General features: G+C 37.0%; 2 protein-coding genes across 8 annotated transcripts; one reads left to right on the top strand and one right to left on the bottom strand.

Moving 5' to 3' along the window:
• The first annotated feature begins 827 nt into the window (after positions 1 to 827).
• LOC148553239 (E3 SUMO-protein ligase SIZ1-like) lies at positions 828 to 9,356 on the top strand. Of its 6 annotated transcripts, none has more exons than XM_088492740.1 (20): positions 828 to 969; positions 1,158 to 1,261; positions 1,682 to 1,762; positions 1,844 to 1,886; positions 2,405 to 2,477; positions 2,667 to 2,832; positions 3,016 to 3,146; positions 3,444 to 3,512; positions 5,105 to 5,192; positions 5,278 to 5,353; positions 5,555 to 5,628; positions 5,802 to 5,909; positions 6,287 to 6,448; positions 6,550 to 6,654; positions 6,752 to 6,832; positions 6,926 to 8,150; positions 8,238 to 8,304; positions 8,641 to 8,735; positions 8,852 to 8,978; positions 9,054 to 9,356. In XM_088492740.1, the coding sequence occupies exons 2-18, from the start codon at positions 1,238 to 1,240 to the stop codon at positions 8,663 to 8,665; spliced, it is 2,598 nt and encodes an 865-aa protein (XP_088348866.1). In that variant the 5' UTR covers positions 828 to 969; positions 1,158 to 1,237; the 3' UTR covers positions 8,666 to 8,735; positions 8,852 to 8,978; positions 9,054 to 9,356. The 6 variants fall into 6 exon arrangements, with proteins under 6 accessions (XP_088348866.1, XP_088348869.1, XP_088348868.1 ...); XM_088492743.1 differs by lacking the exon at positions 8,238 to 8,304 and having other exon boundaries at positions 845 to 969; positions 6,926 to 7,766; positions 7,845 to 8,150; positions 9,065 to 9,356; XM_088492742.1 differs by lacking the exon at positions 8,238 to 8,304 and having other exon boundaries at positions 845 to 969; positions 6,926 to 7,766; positions 7,845 to 8,150.
• A 455-nt stretch (positions 9,357 to 9,811) lies between these two features.
• Positions 9,812 to 14,358, bottom strand: LOC148553238 (auxin response factor 4-like). 2 transcript variants are annotated; one of them, XM_088492744.1, is made up of 12 exons: positions 13,439 to 14,358; positions 13,281 to 13,337; positions 13,012 to 13,191; positions 12,780 to 12,864; positions 12,590 to 12,680; positions 12,062 to 12,226; positions 11,840 to 11,959; positions 11,665 to 11,743; positions 11,418 to 11,580; positions 10,574 to 11,334; positions 10,282 to 10,472; positions 9,812 to 10,175 (listed from the first exon to the last, which is right to left on the bottom strand). In XM_088492744.1, the coding sequence occupies exons 1-12, from the start codon at positions 13,781 to 13,783 to the stop codon at positions 9,992 to 9,994; spliced, it is 2,421 nt and encodes an 806-aa protein (XP_088348870.1). In that variant the 5' UTR covers positions 13,784 to 14,358; the 3' UTR covers positions 9,812 to 9,991. The 2 variants fall into 2 exon arrangements, with proteins under 2 accessions (XP_088348870.1, XP_088348871.1); XM_088492745.1 differs by having other exon boundaries at positions 13,012 to 13,184; positions 13,277 to 13,337; positions 13,439 to 14,237.
• Between the last annotated feature and the right edge of the window lie 2,813 nt (positions 14,359 to 17,171).

The following is a 17,171-nucleotide window of genomic DNA, read 5'->3' as shown; positions in this document are numbered from 1 at the left end:
TTCGGAGTATAGTATCCTTAAACTCAGCAAAACTCGTCGAAGGTTTGAGAAAAAACACTCAACGGTTCCTTATTAGTAAACTTAATACCTGGTCGTGTTTGTTCTTAATGAACCCTCTATAGTGCACAAGAGTTACAAAACTCTCATCACTAACCATTGTGAATCTCACTATGGTGAAAATTTCACGATGAGCTCGTATTTATAAACGTCAATATTGTATAAATCGAATTAAGTGCATTCGATTTACTCCCCTTAGTGTAATAAATACTAAAATTGGCCAAGTTTCATTATAAATCGAACTCAATTGGTTTGATTTACATGCATATACAAATCAAATCTCATTATTTCGATTTAGTGTGTATTTAATTCGAAGCTATTAGATTCGATTTATAGCCGATGTCCATTTGCATGCAATTTGAATCTAATGGATTCGATTTAGTACCAGTTTGCATAAATCGAATTTAATAGATTAAATTTATATAAAAATGTAACTTGGGACATTCAGGTAGCCTTTTTCGTTTTGGAGGATCTGAGTAATTTTCGAATAGACTTAGTTTATTAAAGTAATTTATCCTAAAATTTAGTTATTATTGAATCGATCCTAAATTTTCTAGAAAGTAAGGTAAAAAATATATTTGATTCAAATAAAAAACTTTAGAAAATATAATTAAAATTAAATAAAATTTATGAACATTTTTAAAATTTTGACAAATTTTAGGAAAAAAATATTCTAAATGAAGATTAGGTCCGCATGGTAGACGCGAGCGTATTGAAACATAACCCGGACATGTTCTCGTAAAATAAAGTGGATTGGATGATGTGCCATTAGGTCCACATTTTGCGAGTATAGTAAAGAGACTAAGACTGAGCTGTGGGTCAAAAAACGATACCAACCAAAACACAAAAAACGATAGCAGCACAGACACGGACACAGTACCGCCACTACACAGAGACGTGCACTCAGTCTTCGTGAGCTCTCAAAACCCTAACCGTCATTCCGTTCTCCCCTTTCTCTCTATTTCGCGATCACTTCTCTCTGCTTCCATTCCCTCGTTTCAGCTCAATTTCACCTGATTTTCACCTGCAATTCAACGTTGACATGCTTAATTGAACTCCTTTCATCTTTGTTTTTGCTTCGTTTATTTGATTTTGTGTAGGATCGGTTGCTGCTGCTGCCAGTATGGCCTAACTTACGTGGCTTTTGCTTGCCGACTGTTGCTGAAGATTCCGTGAACAAATGGACTTGGTATCTAGTTGTAAGGTATATTAGGATAACGATTTTACGTGTTCATTGTTGTTTTTCGACGATACTTCTTGTTGAAGTCTCTTTCAGTGTAGCATTGTACTGTGGTAGTTTGCTTTTGCGTAGTGTTATTGTGGAATTGAAATTTGTAGTGGTAAAAAATGTTTTTAATGCAGATGGAGCAAACTTCGTTTTATTAAAGAACTGATTTGCATGGATGGTGAATTTGTTTTATTTGGCCCCTCTGCCAAGTTTAGTGTGTGGCTTGTTTTCATTGATTGGATTTTTTTGGTCTTTTGGTTACTTGGCTTACTTCTGACGAAAGAAAAGGGATGTCTGGTATAGGTTATAATTATTCTTCATTGCAATTGTTGTGAACCTGCACACTATAAATTGAAATGCTGTTCTACTTTTATGATTGAGTGACATCTCTTGTAGGAAAAATTGAATTCTTTTCGCATAAAAGAGCTCAAAGATGTGCTCACTCAATTGGGACTTTCAAAGCAGGGAAAGAAGCAGGTCAGATAAGAAAAAATATTACTGATTCTGGCATTGGCAATTATAAAAAATATAATTATTTCGATGTTTTATTTTCTGCAGGATCTCATTGATAGGATATTGTCTATTCTCTCAGATGAACAGGGTAAGACCCTACTCTATCTTTATGATGCACACTGGCACACACGACCACATGTCTCAACCTTTGTTTCTAATTCTACCTTGAAGTCTTTAATTTTTAAATTTTCATAATGTCCCTGTTTGGCCGGTGAGAAGCTTATATGCTGGAAGTTTTAGACTATATCTGCATAATATAGTTATTAGCTAAATTCTCGAGTGTAGATGTGTTGCGGAGGTTTCGTGTTTTATTTGTCTGATGATACCTTCTTTCTGATGGTCAGTTGTAGCTTCTTCTTTGTCCTCTTCTTTTTCCCTTTTTTTCTTCGGTTAAAGTTACAGGGTATCCTGTTAAACCGCAGTGAATTTTCTCTTTTGCTAAAAAAATATTCCTTCTTACTTTTATGAAATTGAGCTTTTTCTTAATTTCTTGTCACCCAGCCTTGTTCTAACGATACTTCTCTCTGTCGTAATGATATTCTCTTTTTTTTTTTATAAAAATAATCATTCATTTTCCTGTTAACTGAGATACTTGTTCCCTTCCAGCTTCCAAAATCTGGGCTAAGAAGAATGCTATTGGGAAAGAACAGGTGGCAAAATTAGTGGATGATACCTTTAGGTAAGTGTTCATATATATGCCTTTTCATATGCTTCAGATAAACTTAGTGTAGCAAAAGTTGTAGATCACAGTTCTGACATGATTTGGTGATTTGATTTTTAGGTCTGATTTTGGATAAGTCTACTGCCGTTCATGTTCCCAGCTTTATTATTTTTCTTTCTTGATGTTTTGTATTTCCTTTTTGAACAGAAAATTGCAGGTATCTGGGGCCATTGATTTAGCATCAAAGGGACAGGGTTCCTCCCCAGATGTCAGTAATGTTAAAATTAAAGGTGAAGTTGATGAGATCTTTCAGGAAGAAACAAAGATTCGGTGTCTTTGTGGTAGTTCGTTGGAAACTGATCCACTGATAAAGGTGTAATGTAATGTTCAAGATGTTTCTTTGTTCCTCCTAATGTGTAAAACTTTATCCACTTTCTTGCAATGGCATACAATTTCATTGACGCTCAGCCACATTATTTCGTCAATAGAATGTACTTTTCACAACTCTGCAATTACAACTTAGATATTTATATTCTTTACTCTTATTTTATTGCAGTGTGAGGATACAAGATGCCATGTGTGGCAGCACATTAACTGTGTTATTATTCCAGAGAAACCTATGGAACCAATTCCACCCCTTCCTCAAAAATTTTACTGTGAACTCTGTCGACTCACTCGTGCAGATCCGTAAGATTTGTTTCCTTGATATTTTAGCTTATTTGGGATCGGAATTTGTTGTTTGAAAGTATTTTTCTTCGTAATTTAGTTCCGCGTATACATTTTTACTTTAAGAGCAATTGTGTGTTAGTATTTTCTAGTGCATGTGTTGGTTTACAATAGGAATCAATTTAACTGATAATAACAATGGAGATTACCCCCTCACTAGAATAGAAAAATGTAGAAAATAAATGATAAACTCCATTTCTCCAAATGCACTGAGCCACTCAAATATCTGTTTTCTGCTCTTTTTTTTCCCCATTACAGGTTTTGGGTTTCAGTGGCCACCCCTATGTTTCCTGTGAAGTTGACTACAACCCATATTCCAACTGATGGGTGAGTGCCTTGTGTGGATGTGCTGAAGATAGACATAATTTGTCTGATTGTTCAAGTTTCTATTGAACAGAAATAAATTTCTTATTGCTTTATGCCGCCTAGAGATTGGGAAATATTATCTGTTTCGATCTTGAACACAAGTTCATGCATATATTTTTTCTTTCCAGTTTTAGTTGCTTTCTATTGATATTTTATATTTAAGACATTGTTCTGTTTGAAGGGATTGTAACAACTAACATTTATCTTTTGTGCTATTATCATTGTTGTCAAACTCTCGAGTTAACTCAGTTTAGATATGGAATCGAGTTGACTCGAGCATAGACTCTATCATGAGTAAACTCGGCTAGACTCGGTCAAACTCGAACAAACTCGTGAGTCTAGGACCGAGTTAGCGAGTTTGTGTCTTTCTTCATTTTGGCTAAAAAAAGCGTCATTTTGAAACCAAAGAAACACTTTTTTTTTTATTAGGGTTACGATAACACTCCCAAAGAATGAAAGAAAACTCACTCACAACTCACTCATCTGCGTCGTTTCTCTCAAGTCTCACTTTCTCCATGTTCTGCCGTAGTTGCCATTCCTCGTCGAGCTGCCGTTGTTCGACTGCATCTACTACCTCTGCTCTGATTTGCGCCATTGTCTTTGTGAATTTTACCTATGTTGCCCTCTGCTTTGTATTTCTTCACATCTCCACTATCCGCAACTCCATCGTGCTATCACCGTTCACTGCAGTCCTATCTCTGCTCTGGTTTGCACCGTCTTGAAATCCATGACTATTTGTCGCCGTTGTTTCGTGCTGCTGCTGCACCCTTGTCTTCGATCTGCTGTTGTTGTTGGGACTTTGCCCCTTCTTTTCTTCTGTATCCTCCATTTTTTTGTATGCCTTTTGCCCTTTCTTTGAGCTTTTGCTTCTTGATTTAGTTTTTCTTTTCGCTTTTTAAATTTTATTGCTTCTAATTTTAGCCTATTGCTTATCGTTTATGTTAGATGGCCAGATGGTTCATCCATTCATGGCTGATTGGTAATTAATTATTTTGATTAGAGTTAATTTGATTATTTGATATTGTTCAATGTTCAACTAAAGATTTAGTATTACAGATTTAGAATTTTTAATTTCGTGTGTTCTATGTTGTATTTGTATAAGAATAATTATAGAGGATTTGAATGTGTATTTTAAAGTATTTGTTATAATGTATGCTATTATTTTAATTTATTATGTGCTTTTAAGATTGATATTATTAATTTTGAAGGGTTAGAATTGAGTATGTATATATATATATTTCATAATAGGTGAACTCGTATGAGTCTACGAGTTAACTCGCGAGTCGAGTCTAGGTCAACTCCACGAGTTTACTTAGACTCGCGAGTTTGACAACCTTGGCTATTAGAAATGATCATAATATTAGTGCTATTTCCTTTTTATGTTGTGTGCAATAGATAAGGCTGTTTGAGCATTGTATTTGTTTGTCTGAGATGAAAATATACCCTTTGAAAAATTTCTGCTTGAAGGGCTTGACCCCACTTCGTGGGACAAAACTCGGTTATTGTTGGTGTTGCTTGAATGATTTGACCATATTTCTCTTTGAATTATTCAGAGCCAACCCAGTGCAGAGTGTGGATAGAACATTTCAACTTACAAGGGCAGACAAAGACTTGGTATCAAGACCAGAATTTGATGTTCAGGTTGGTTATTTTTTAGTTATAGTAAGTTAATGGGCAACCTTTTACCTAAGTTAGTTTGTTGATATAAGCCAAGTGTCGTTTGTAGGCCTGGTGCATGCTGCTGAACGACAAAGTTTCATATAGGATGCAATGGCCACAATATACAGACCTGCAGGTCAATGGTATGATTTCTAGTCACAATCTTCTCTCTGTTGTCTGTTTTTTTGAATTGGTTCAGAAAGTTGATATTGTTTTAGCTTTCATGCTACTCGTGTGATCAGAGGTACATAATTACTTAGTGCAACAGAAACATTGTTTGAAGAATTGGTGAATTTGATTGCATCTGCATTTTGTTTTTATTGATTTGAGTATGGTACATGTAGGTGTTCCTGTTCGTGTGATTAACCGACCTGGTTCACAACTGCTCGGGGCTAACGGCCGTGATGATGGCCCAATTGTAAGTTTATTTTCAGTATGGTTGTAACTTCTCAGAATTTCCTGCAGTCATTTAATCTCTGTCTTGTATTTTACATGGAGATATTTTCCTCCTGGGTGCTAGGTTTAGTCCAAGGTTTTCTGAAGTGTTAATTTTACAAGTTTCATTGAATTTCCTTATTTCTTCCTTGTCAGATCACGCCATATACAAAAGACGGAATTAATAAGATTTCCTTAACAGGCTGTGATGCTCGCATTTTCTGTTTAGGGGTCCGTATTGTTAAAAGGCGTAGCTTGCAACAGGTAGATTGCATTATATGGTTGCTTATTTTCCTATTTCCTATTATCATATAATGGTATGATTCCTTACTGGAATTGAGATAGACTGATAGTTGATAGAACATTTCTTACGTAGTCTTAGCTTTCTGATCAATTATATCCTTTCTCCAAATGTTATCTGTATGTGCCTTTATATTAAAGGATTTGAGTCTCCGTATGGTTGCTTATTTTCCTATTTCCTATTACCATATAATGGTATGATTCCTTACTGGAATTGAGATAGACTGATAGTTGATAGAACATTTCTTACGTAGTCTTAACTTTCTGATCAATTATATCCTTTCTCCAAATGTTATCTGTATGTGCCTTTATATTAAAGGATTTGAGTCTCCGTTTTCTAGATCCTAAACACAATTCCCAAGGAGTCTGATGGGGAGCGTTTTGAAGATGCTCTTGCACGTGTATGTTCTCGTGTTGGGGGTGGAAATGCAGATGATAATGCTGACAGTGACAGTGATTTGGAAGTGGTCTCAGATACTTTTACCATCAACCTTCGTTGTCCAGTAAGGCTTTCAAGTATTGGACAGTTTTTTATTAATCCTTGAAGTTTTGCTGGTCATTTTCACAAATCTTGACATTTTTTTTATGCATGTGAACTTTATAGATGAGTGGTTCAAGAATGAGGGTTGCAGGAAGATTCAAACCTTGTGCTCACATGGGTTGCTTTGATCTTGAAATTTTTGTGGAAATGAATCAACGCTCAAGGAAGGTAAGATCCTCAAATTGGCCCATGATTTGTATGACATCCTCCACATAGAAGTATATTTTTTATAGTATGTATGATGAAGCATTAATTGTTTCTGCAGTGGCAATGTCCCATATGTCTTAAAAACTATGCATTGGAGGATATCATTATTGACCCTTATTTTAATCGGATAACTTCTATGGTAGGTCTTTTACCCCCCTTAATCTTTATTTCTCTCTTCCTAAAGTTTATATGAGATGAACTTATAATTATTTACATTGATTTGCTGGTACAGATGAGAAATTGTGGGGAAGATGTTACTGAAATTGAGGTGAAGCCTGATGGTTATTGGCGTGCCAAGGCTAAGAGTGAAAGTGAACACCGGGAGTTAGGGAATCTTGTTCAATGGCACTGTCCTGATGGATCCCTGGCTCTTTCTACCAGTGGAGAAGTCAATGGAATGGAGGCTTTAAAGCTCAAACAGGAAGATGTTTCAGACACTCCAACTGGTCTAAGAATTGGCATGAAGAAGAATCATGATGGAGTTTGGGTATTCAGCAAACCTGAGGACACAAATACCTCATCTGGCAATGGATTGAACAAAGATTTTGGAAATCATGATCATGTGGTTATACCAATGAGCAGCAGTGACACTGTAAGTGGTCGGGAAGGTGATGATCCTAGTGTAAATCAGGGTGTCGGTGGGCATATTGATTATTCTCCTACCAATGGGATTGAGATGGATTCAGTGCCTCACAATAATGTTGATTCAGCTTATGGATATACTGTACCTAACCCTTCTGCTCTGGCAGCTGATGCAGAAGTTATTGTTCTCTCTGATTCAGAAGATGACAATGATATATTGGTATCTTCTACAATTGAGTATAAAAATAACGACACTGGTGCCGCTGATACTGATATTTACTCAATGCCACAGCCTGGAATTATTGATTCATATACAGATCACAATCTTGGTGGAAATCCATGCTTAGGGCTCTTCAGTAACCCCAATGAAGATGATTTTGGGATGCCTTCTTCCATCTGGTCATTGCCTTCAGGAACTCAGGCTGGCTCAGGATTCCAGTTATTTAGTTCAGATGCAGATGTCTCGGATGCATTGGTCCACTTGCAGAATGGTGATTTAAATGGTTATACGTTAGCTTCAGATACTTCTGCTTTGGAATCCAATTCTTTGATACAGGATTCCTCTGCAGGTCGATCTGATGCTGATTTAAATGGTGGTTTGGTTGGTGGTTTGGTAGACAATCCTCTGGCATTTGCTGGAGAAGATCCCTCACTTAAGATTTTTCTTCCAACAACACCACTGGAATCATCTGTGCAGCATGAATCAAGAGAACAGGCAGATGTGTCAAATGGTGTGTGCACTGATGATTGGATCTCTCTTAGGCTTGGAGGTGGTGCTGGTGGAAGTAATGGTAATGGTTCTGTCCCCAGTGGGTTGAATTCCAGATCGCAGGCTACATCCAGAGGAGGTGCAACAGACACATTGACAGATACTGGTTTGTTACTTTTGTTAAATCTTGTATATATTTTTTTGTCACGGTTTCTCTTGCAAACTCTTTCATTATATAGCACTATGTCATTAGCTGAGGAAGGCATTTTGTTCAACTTGCCCTCTGGATCAGGAAGTATAGATACACACACCCTGTGGTGGTTAGTATCCTGCCCATTTTCAAGTTATGCAGTGTAAAAATATATATTATTAGTAAAAAGAGAAATTCCTAGGAATTCTCTTCCATAAGACGGTTCTTTTGCCTCGTCACTTTGTTCCTCTGCTTTTTACATAGATGTAACTGTGTCCTGCCCTAGTTCCTGTCTCCTGCTATGCTCCCTTATTTTGCTCCAAATCAATGAAAAATTACATGCACAATTGTATTTCAACACTACATTATCGGGGTTGTGTGCCTGTTCTAAGTTGGTCATTTTGAATGCAGTATAGATTTATGTTTTGGCCCGTTCTCCTCAACTCATTGTTCCTTCTCATGCCAGGTTCTTTGCTTCTTGGTATGAATGATGCTAGATCTGACAAAGCAAGTAGGCCAAGATCTGACAGCCCATTCTCGTTTCCCCGCCAAAAACGTTCAGTAAGGCCCCACTTGTATCTTTCTATTGATTCAGATTCTGAGTAGAGGCATTAGACATTGTGTATATAATAATAAATTAAGATGAGGCCCTTCTAAACACCATATTTTGCATTTAGAAACTGAAGAAAGCTGAGCAGCGATATTGGTGCTCAGGAAATGGAAGTTGATGAGGGAATGTGAAGGAATCTACTTACTAGCTACAAATTTGCCCATCCAATGTTTTGCCTTCCGGGTGTATTTTTGGTAAAGATGTTGCTATAAAGATTCTCAATTCTTGACATTTGATATTCAAATTGTCCTTACAACACATGATGACAGGTCCGTCGCAGGCTATATAATTCGTGTTGTCAACTAGGCATGCTACATTGTCTGGATGGACGCAGTTCATTTTGATATGGTGGGGAGTTCTGCATTGAGAATATTTTATCTTCAATTTTGGCTCTGCTGAGAGCAAATTACCTGTAAATGTATAGCCATCGGATTCTCTAGTAAAATATCAGAATTCAGAAGTAGGTTTATCTCAATCACCCCCAGCTATATGCCCAATTTTGTAATATATGATTTACCCGTTTGTAAAGGAAACTGGTAGATAAGTGATTAAGTGGTACTCTCTCCTTGAAATTGATGGTCTCTGTTTGAAGAACATATTTCTTGAGTTTCTTCCGACTTGAATTGTTTGGCCATCGAACAGTGTGCAAGTTAAAGTGGCATGGAACCAGAGCAGGGGAGGCAAGCATTGAAGTCCAAAAGTTCACTCACCAATCTGGCTTGCTAGTTACTGCTATTCTGTTGCCTCCTCTCCGAAGAAAATGAACGAAGCAATGCCTCCACCTTGATTCTTGGGCCTAACTAAAAAAAGGTTCTTTCGTACTCATTGGATGGCTTTGAGCCTGAAGGCCAGAAATAAGAAACGAAACCAGGAAAAATAAAATAGTTTTGTGAAAAATGAATATATCCTAAATCACCGGGATCACGGACAGTGGTTAATGGTACTAGGTTCGCACTTGGTCAGGTCCTAGATTGTTCTCCATATTGCGTTGTTATATTGGACCCGGAGCCTAAGATTATTATTTCAGAGTATGTCAACCTTAGTTAACGCTTCAGCGGTAAATAACGGCCTTATTACATAATTCAGTTCTCTAACGCATCTTGTAGTAATCAATCTTTGCATCAACAGATGAAAATTGCATTCAATTATATTGCAAATAAAGGAAAAGAAGAGGGCAAACACAAAAAGGCAACCCCGAACACGGACACTAGACTCTAACTACTGTTGGGGAAGAATCTGGTTGACCCACCGAGGAAGACTTAGAAGCCTCCATATTGACTGGTGCCTGTTCCAAACAGCTCTGTGTATCATCACTGATAATCCCAATTGTCATCTTCTCCACTTCCTCTTGTGTATATATATGAATCTTTGATACCACATTGCAGAACTCACTGCACACGAATGTTGTAAATGGAACACACGTTAAGTTGAGTAAGGTGGCATAAACAGCATTTTCCTTTATATACAGATGTTTAGTTAAGGAAGGGGAGTACTTACTGCCATGGGTCATCCCCGACAACCATGATGTCATTTTCGCTGTCGGTGTACAGGATCCTCCATCCCTTATCAGGATCTCTTAGTAGGCCTTCCATGCCAAAGAGTCTCTCAAGTTCAGTGAAGAGATCAGTGTAGCTGCTCAATCTTGAGAGATCGATAGCTCTTCCAACTAAGCTGCCTTGCTTGTGAACCTTCATTCAGTGTATGTTATATTGGTTGGCCAAATTTGTCAAAGTAAGAGAAAAAGTTGGCATATCATAATATAACTCTGTTGCTACCTATCATCGCTCACCTTTGTGCAGCTCCTTTTAGCGTTTTGGGTGGTAGTTTCTCCAGACAAGGCAACTCCAAATAGTTTACATCCATTTATCTTCCCCTTGAGATTCTCTTCATCCGGAACTGGCATCCTCATGCTGTTTCCCCCTAAAGAAGAAACCACGGAAACATTCTCCGGCAGCTTCTGCTCATGCATGATTGAAGGGCCAGACCTTCCAATTTCATTTCTAATTATCCCTGCCTGAGTCAGAGGAGTGTTAAATGGCGCAATATCTCTTTGGAAACTCGACGGTTTAGAGCACAACATGCTGCTACCATGACCAGCTTTGTGAATATCACCATAAGGAAAATATGCAGTTTGAAGGACTTCTGATCCTAAAGAATCAAATTTTGGTCTGGTAGCTTGATGCAGGTTGAAAGTTGTGCAACTTGCACTACTTGGTTTATTACCCCAAGCACCGAGGTTTATATCAACCTTCCCTGTCAGGGACCTTAGTGGACATATTTCTTGACCTTGCAAGACCCTCGGAAACCTATTATTAGGTTCCACGAAGCCTGCATATGTAGGAGGGTGAACCCTCATAAGCTCAGCAGCAGTCATCTTTCTTGCTCCGGCCGATGCAAGATTCGGATGATTGGGAGAACTGATCTCAAAACCTGGCTGCTTAGTTACTGTGTCACGTCCAAAATATAGGGACATAAAACCTGTATTTTCTTGACCTTGCAAGACCTTGGGCGATCTTACAGACTCCTCCAAGTCCATAAACCCAGTGCCTCCTGCCGCCATCATGAAAATTAGGGGGGTGATTACTACTTGGCCATATATATAATATCATCATTTGTTTGATTAACAGTCATACCAGTGATGAGGTGACTGGATGATGCAGCCTGCAGACCTGTCCGCAGTTTCTTCAGCCTTGGGGAACACTGCATACTCAATGGAGGGAGAGAAGCCGAAGGATCGATCTCCCATGGAGATACTCGATCCTGATGATTAGTCTCCATATCCTCATCCCATCTGACCTGTTGGATATCAAAGCAGTAAACTTAGAGAAAATGTTTGGGGGGAAAACATGGTGCATAGTTCAAGCAAAACTGAAAATGTACCATTAAGCACCTCCATTTTGATTTAGGCCATCTGTATGGATCCAAATCACTCATTCCAGTCACTATACCACTAGTACACCTGCAAGGTAAGAAGATTGATTCATGTTCCTCACAGGATACAAATTTTCATGAGAGATATGCAGCTAAAATATTCATAGCTATTGCCACTGTTGACCTTCTTTCAGGTGATTCATCCATTTCAAATTTCATTTTGAATCTTGTGCCAATGGTCACCGGATTCTTGATGCTTTTGGCATACTTTTGATAGGATACAACAAAATCTGCATGACTTGCCCTGCAATATAGCAAGTTAAATGGCTGAACATTTAATCCCTAGACCGGATTTGCATATTGATAAGAACTAAGAACAGAAGAAAACATCTTTCTGATCTATTACCTTGGACTGTAGAAAACATGAAACATGCTTTTTGCTGATATAGCATTAGCCACAGAAGAAAGGAAATTGGGATAACAACTCTGGTTACCAACAATAGACTCAGGAAGACCATTTCTTGGTCGAACAGCTCTTCTGATTCCCAATCTCAATTCTCCATTTTCACCCCTACAAAATATATATAATCAACAGGCATTTGTACATTATTATCCTTCATTTTTCATGCTTTTAAAGTTTACCGACTCATAATAACTTCAAGATTCTACTGCACATGAAGTATGTTCTACATAGTAGATTTTGATTTCATTTTGCTAGTTTGGTACTTTAGAGCCACTATGACAAGAACATATTTTGACCAATCCAATAAATAGGACAATACTAACTACATCCAAATATTTTTAGTTTGGCAGTTGATAATTACTTTCTGCTAAATATGGCAACAAACATGACATTAAGAATTTCAAGAACATTTGCTGTGTTTCCAATGCAGATTTGTGCCAATTAAGAAGTCCAAGATCAACATATACATACCTTAGGAAAAGCACAGCATCACCGGACACAAGATTCTTTTGGCTAACGAAAATACTCCATCCGGTAGTGAGTAGATGCCGCCTCGGCTGACCTGACAAAAACCACCACATCCACTTTCTGTATAATTTATCCCCAACATATGAAGCCAGCCACACACACTTCTTTATTTCTTTCTATTTTTTGAGAATACCTCTGTAAATATGGCGAAATTTCCACTCCACACCATGCAGGTCTTTTGCAATAAGCTCTTGAGAGGGTCTCTGCTGCTTATAATCCTGTAATCAAAAGAAAACACCATAAATTTAAAACTTAATACTAATTTAGTTAGCTTATCGAACGAGTTCATATACCGATACCAATTTTTTTCGGACTGAAATCTAGAAAGATGAGTGCATATTTAAGAAGAGCATGATATTACACACCAAAGGAGGAAAACAATCTTCAGCAGCTCTACGAGGAACAGAGAAACCACCATGAGTGCTTGTATCAGAGGCTGTGAGTGTCTTGCAGAACATGTGAGGTGTTGTTTTTGTAGGTGTTCTTCCATTTCCTTCTTCATCAGCTCCCAATTCCTCAAGAAGCTCTTTCCCCATCCCTGCCAACTGAATTCACATACCAAATTGCAGCCTCATACAAAAAATCTGAATGAAGCTTAAAAATTCAAAAACAACATTTCAAAAAGCAAACCAACCTCAGCTTGGGGAAGCAAAGTGACCTGTGTGTAAACCTCATCATTCTCCTTATTGGCCTGTTGATAAAGAAATACACAGGAAAAAAAAATGAAAATTTAGTCCAAAACCAAATGAACAGAAAAGAGGGTATGCAGTTTTCACTGAATTGGGCACTCACAAGTAGTTGGACATTGACAACTCTACAGAAGATCTGTGGTTGAAGATCATGTGTTGGAATCTCCAATGGTGTGAAGGGAGAGAAAGATGCAGCTTGCTCTAAGTGCCCTTGTGGGAAGTAGACAACCACATTCCCCTTCTTTGGGAGAGAAGTAAGAGGGCCAGCACAAGCATGCCATAGCTCCAGATACGAAGAAGAAGACACAGCAGAGGATGAGGATGATGATGATGATGATGATGGCACACAGCACACACAAGAAGCAGTTGCTTGTTCTTTGTGACAGCCACCATTGCAAGTTGCATTCTTTTCAACCTCAGTCACTGCATGGTTCAGATCAATTTCCATGAACACAAAAAAGTTTTTTTTTTTTTGGGTGGTTTTCTCTGTGAGGTTTCAAAGTGAAAGTAAGTAAGTAACTAAAGCAAGAAGAATATAAAAAGGAAAAAAAGAAGATAAAGAAGGGAAGTAATCAAGTGGATTTTAAAAAGGGGAAACCCAGAAAGAGGGAAGTGTAGTGAAAATGGGAATGGGAAATGAGGTCAAATCATGAAAAAAGAAAAGGGGGAATTCATGTTTTTGGAGGGGCACCACAAAACAGGGGAGGAGCAGAGGAATGGGACTGTAAACAGAACACAACACAACAGAACAGAAACAGAGTGATAGAGAAAAAAGAAGAAGAGGATCAAATGATAACAAGGGATTCAAAGTATGATTGTCTAACCCCTCCTCCCCTCATCTGCAGGTAGTGAGAAGAGGGAGCAGCAGACATGGACAAATGCATAGGAAGCTCACAAACAACAAAAGCCAATGTGTGATGGATAGATAGTAATAGTATTAGTGCCTTTTGGACTTTGGAGAGAGAAACAAACACTGTGTGTTGGGTGGGGGGGACAGCCCTAGACAGTACAGAACCCACCCCCACTTTTTCCTTTTCTTTCTTATTCATATTCATTCATTATTTCTCCTTCACTTATTATTATTGTTTCATATTTCATTTCACACAACCAAATCTAGCATTTCTTCAAACTTGCCTCATGAATCACAAAAGAGAAAAAAAATGCAATCTGACAACTCAACTCACAACACAATTTATTAGGTATTGTACGTGGATATTAAGGTAATGAGTGACTTGTGACTTCTGATAACTAATTATCCAACCATATCCATGAAAGAAAAAAAGTCCTCCTTTTTTCCTTTTTTTTTTTGCAAGTTACAGCCTACAAGGTACAAACCTTTCATTTAATAATAATAATGAATATTGAATGAAATTGAAATTGAGAAGTGTACGTCTATATACTATATAGTCATGTAAGCTAAACAAATTTATTAGATAATTAATAGCATTACTATAAAAGTATGAGAGTAATTTAGAAGAAGGAAAAATGAAAGTGTTTTACATTATTACTATTACGTACTTTGATACTGGACATATACGTACATGTACGTGTACTGTAACGTCAAATGTGGGTGTTGTTTGGCAGCAACAATGGTGGGCGTCTTGTTTTAGTAGTTAGGATTCTTCATCTCAATCAGTTTGCTCAGACTTCAAAGTTCAAACACACACTTTCTCTCTCTTCTTTTACATATCTCACGTCTCATCAAACTTCAACTTTTCTTTTAATTTTTTCAAATTTTCATACTCATCATGTCTCCCACCGTGTACTTCACGCGCCTCCAACTTTCTTTTTCTTGTAGGTGCCTTTTTTCTTTTCCCTCTTTGCCAAAAATATACCCTTCATCCTCATTTTGTGGAGCATATACCTAACTTGCTGGGTTAAACTTTTGCTTCAAATTATAATGACTTTGTGCCATAGTAGTGAACTAACATATATATCAAAACTATATACAGAGGCTTCGAATCCCACTTTGTGCATGCAGCGATCTATTGGCCAGCGACAAATCTTTAAATAGAGCACCAATGCGCGACGCCAAAAATGCCTCTGAATTAAAGAATAATAATATCTCATTTTTTAAATTATGCTTATAAAAAATCATATCAAAATTCAATCTCTAAGATATTTTTTAAAAATATATACTTACTGTTTTTTGTTGATAGTAAAATTCGAATGCATTTTTGTCGGCGTTTGAATAATTTTGAGACATTTTTGGTAGTTAACCTTTTTTCATATTTCATAAATATGTCAATCCAACTATCTTTAACAAAGTTAAACACCTACACAATTGCATTTTTTAAAATTAATACAAAAATGGTATTAAGTATATGTTAAATAGGTCTTTAAAAATTTCTTGTATAGGATGTTTTCATCTTCAAAAATTATTTAGTACATTGAGGCCATTAAAATTTATAAAATTAAAATATATAGGTCATTTCGTCACACTTTTAATGATTTGTTTATTCAAGTAAAAATAATGAATCTGACTAATGTAGGAATTTATATGTCTTATTCTTATAAAGTTCAGTAACCTCAATGTAATAAATTTTTTTAAGAATCTATTTGTACATACTCAATACTATTTTACAAAAGGTGAATCACAATGTGTAATACGTAAATATGAATGATGACAATTATTTATTAGGGGGTGAAAAGTAATTTTGTCGTTAATTATTTTTCGTAGGAGGCAAAAATGATAACTTTTTATTAGGGTGAAAAATTTCACGCAACACAATTTTAATAAATAATTCTTACAGAAATATGTTAAAATCTTTAAATTCATTTAAAATATTTCTACAATTGGCACCTATTAAAATATGTTTGGTATTCTGGCCCAGCCCATCGAAAGTTTTGGGTCTAGTTACGGTCCACCGATCCAGTCAGGTCACTCAACCCAAATTTAGAGGTGACCCGCACCGCCGCACGCCACTTCACGCCTTGCTGAGAAGTCCTAGACAGCTAGCAAAAGCTTTCAGGTAGATGGGCCTAAATAAGGGAGTTCACCCGAGTTTAGAGTATAAAAGGAGAGGGACTTACCCCTCTCCAGAGGTACGTCACCTTTTATATCCTAATTGACCGTCTCTTCATATGGATACTGACTTTAGCATTAGATTGTCCTTACAGGTAACCCCATCCACTAACACACCGATGACTCGGACGATCATCTCATCTTGAGCTTGCACTCAGGTCCACATCCTACTTCACCCGGTTGCACTTACCTCTACCTCACCCGATCCGCCATTCTTCCGAGTTCCGAGCAACCGAACAGTTGGGAAAAAATAATGGCCAAAAGTGGCATTACACTATATTTATACGACAGGATCTTTAAATGCTGCAACTTCCATATTTTGCCCCACATAAAGTAAGACAAGTAACTTAACTACTGCAAGTTTACTCTTTAGTAAAGGGAATATCAAAACAAAACCAATTAAAACAAAAATAGCCAATTTGTTTGACTACAAGGTTGCTTCACAAGTGTTAAATAATTATGAAAAGTTTTGAGTAATTTGAAGGTTTTGATCTTCGAGTTACTAAGTTTAATTAATTCAACAGTTTGGTTAAACGTCAAAATATATCTATATGGAGTTGTAAAATTCAAGGGTAGTAATAATTATTATCAAAAGTTCATGCATGAGCATGGAAAATTTTGGCCAATGAATAAGGCAAGTGGCTATCATTTTTTCTTTTAATTTATCCTTATCCAACACTCCCTACACAACTTCAACTCTTTCCCGGCAAAGAGATAAGAACTCTTATGCATAAAACATGAATTAATAGAACACTTTTGAAGTGCTTATTTTTGGAGAAACTATTATTATTATTATTATTATTATTATTAT

This window comes from Arachis ipaensis, chromosome B7, assembly GCF_059453495.1.
Source record: "Arachis ipaensis isolate K30076 ecotype BB chromosome B7, ASM5945349v1, whole genome shotgun sequence".
NCBI classification, from domain to species: domain Eukaryota; kingdom Viridiplantae; phylum Streptophyta; class Magnoliopsida; order Fabales; family Fabaceae; genus Arachis; species Arachis ipaensis.
This window is presented reverse-complemented; position numbering and strand designations above follow the sequence as displayed.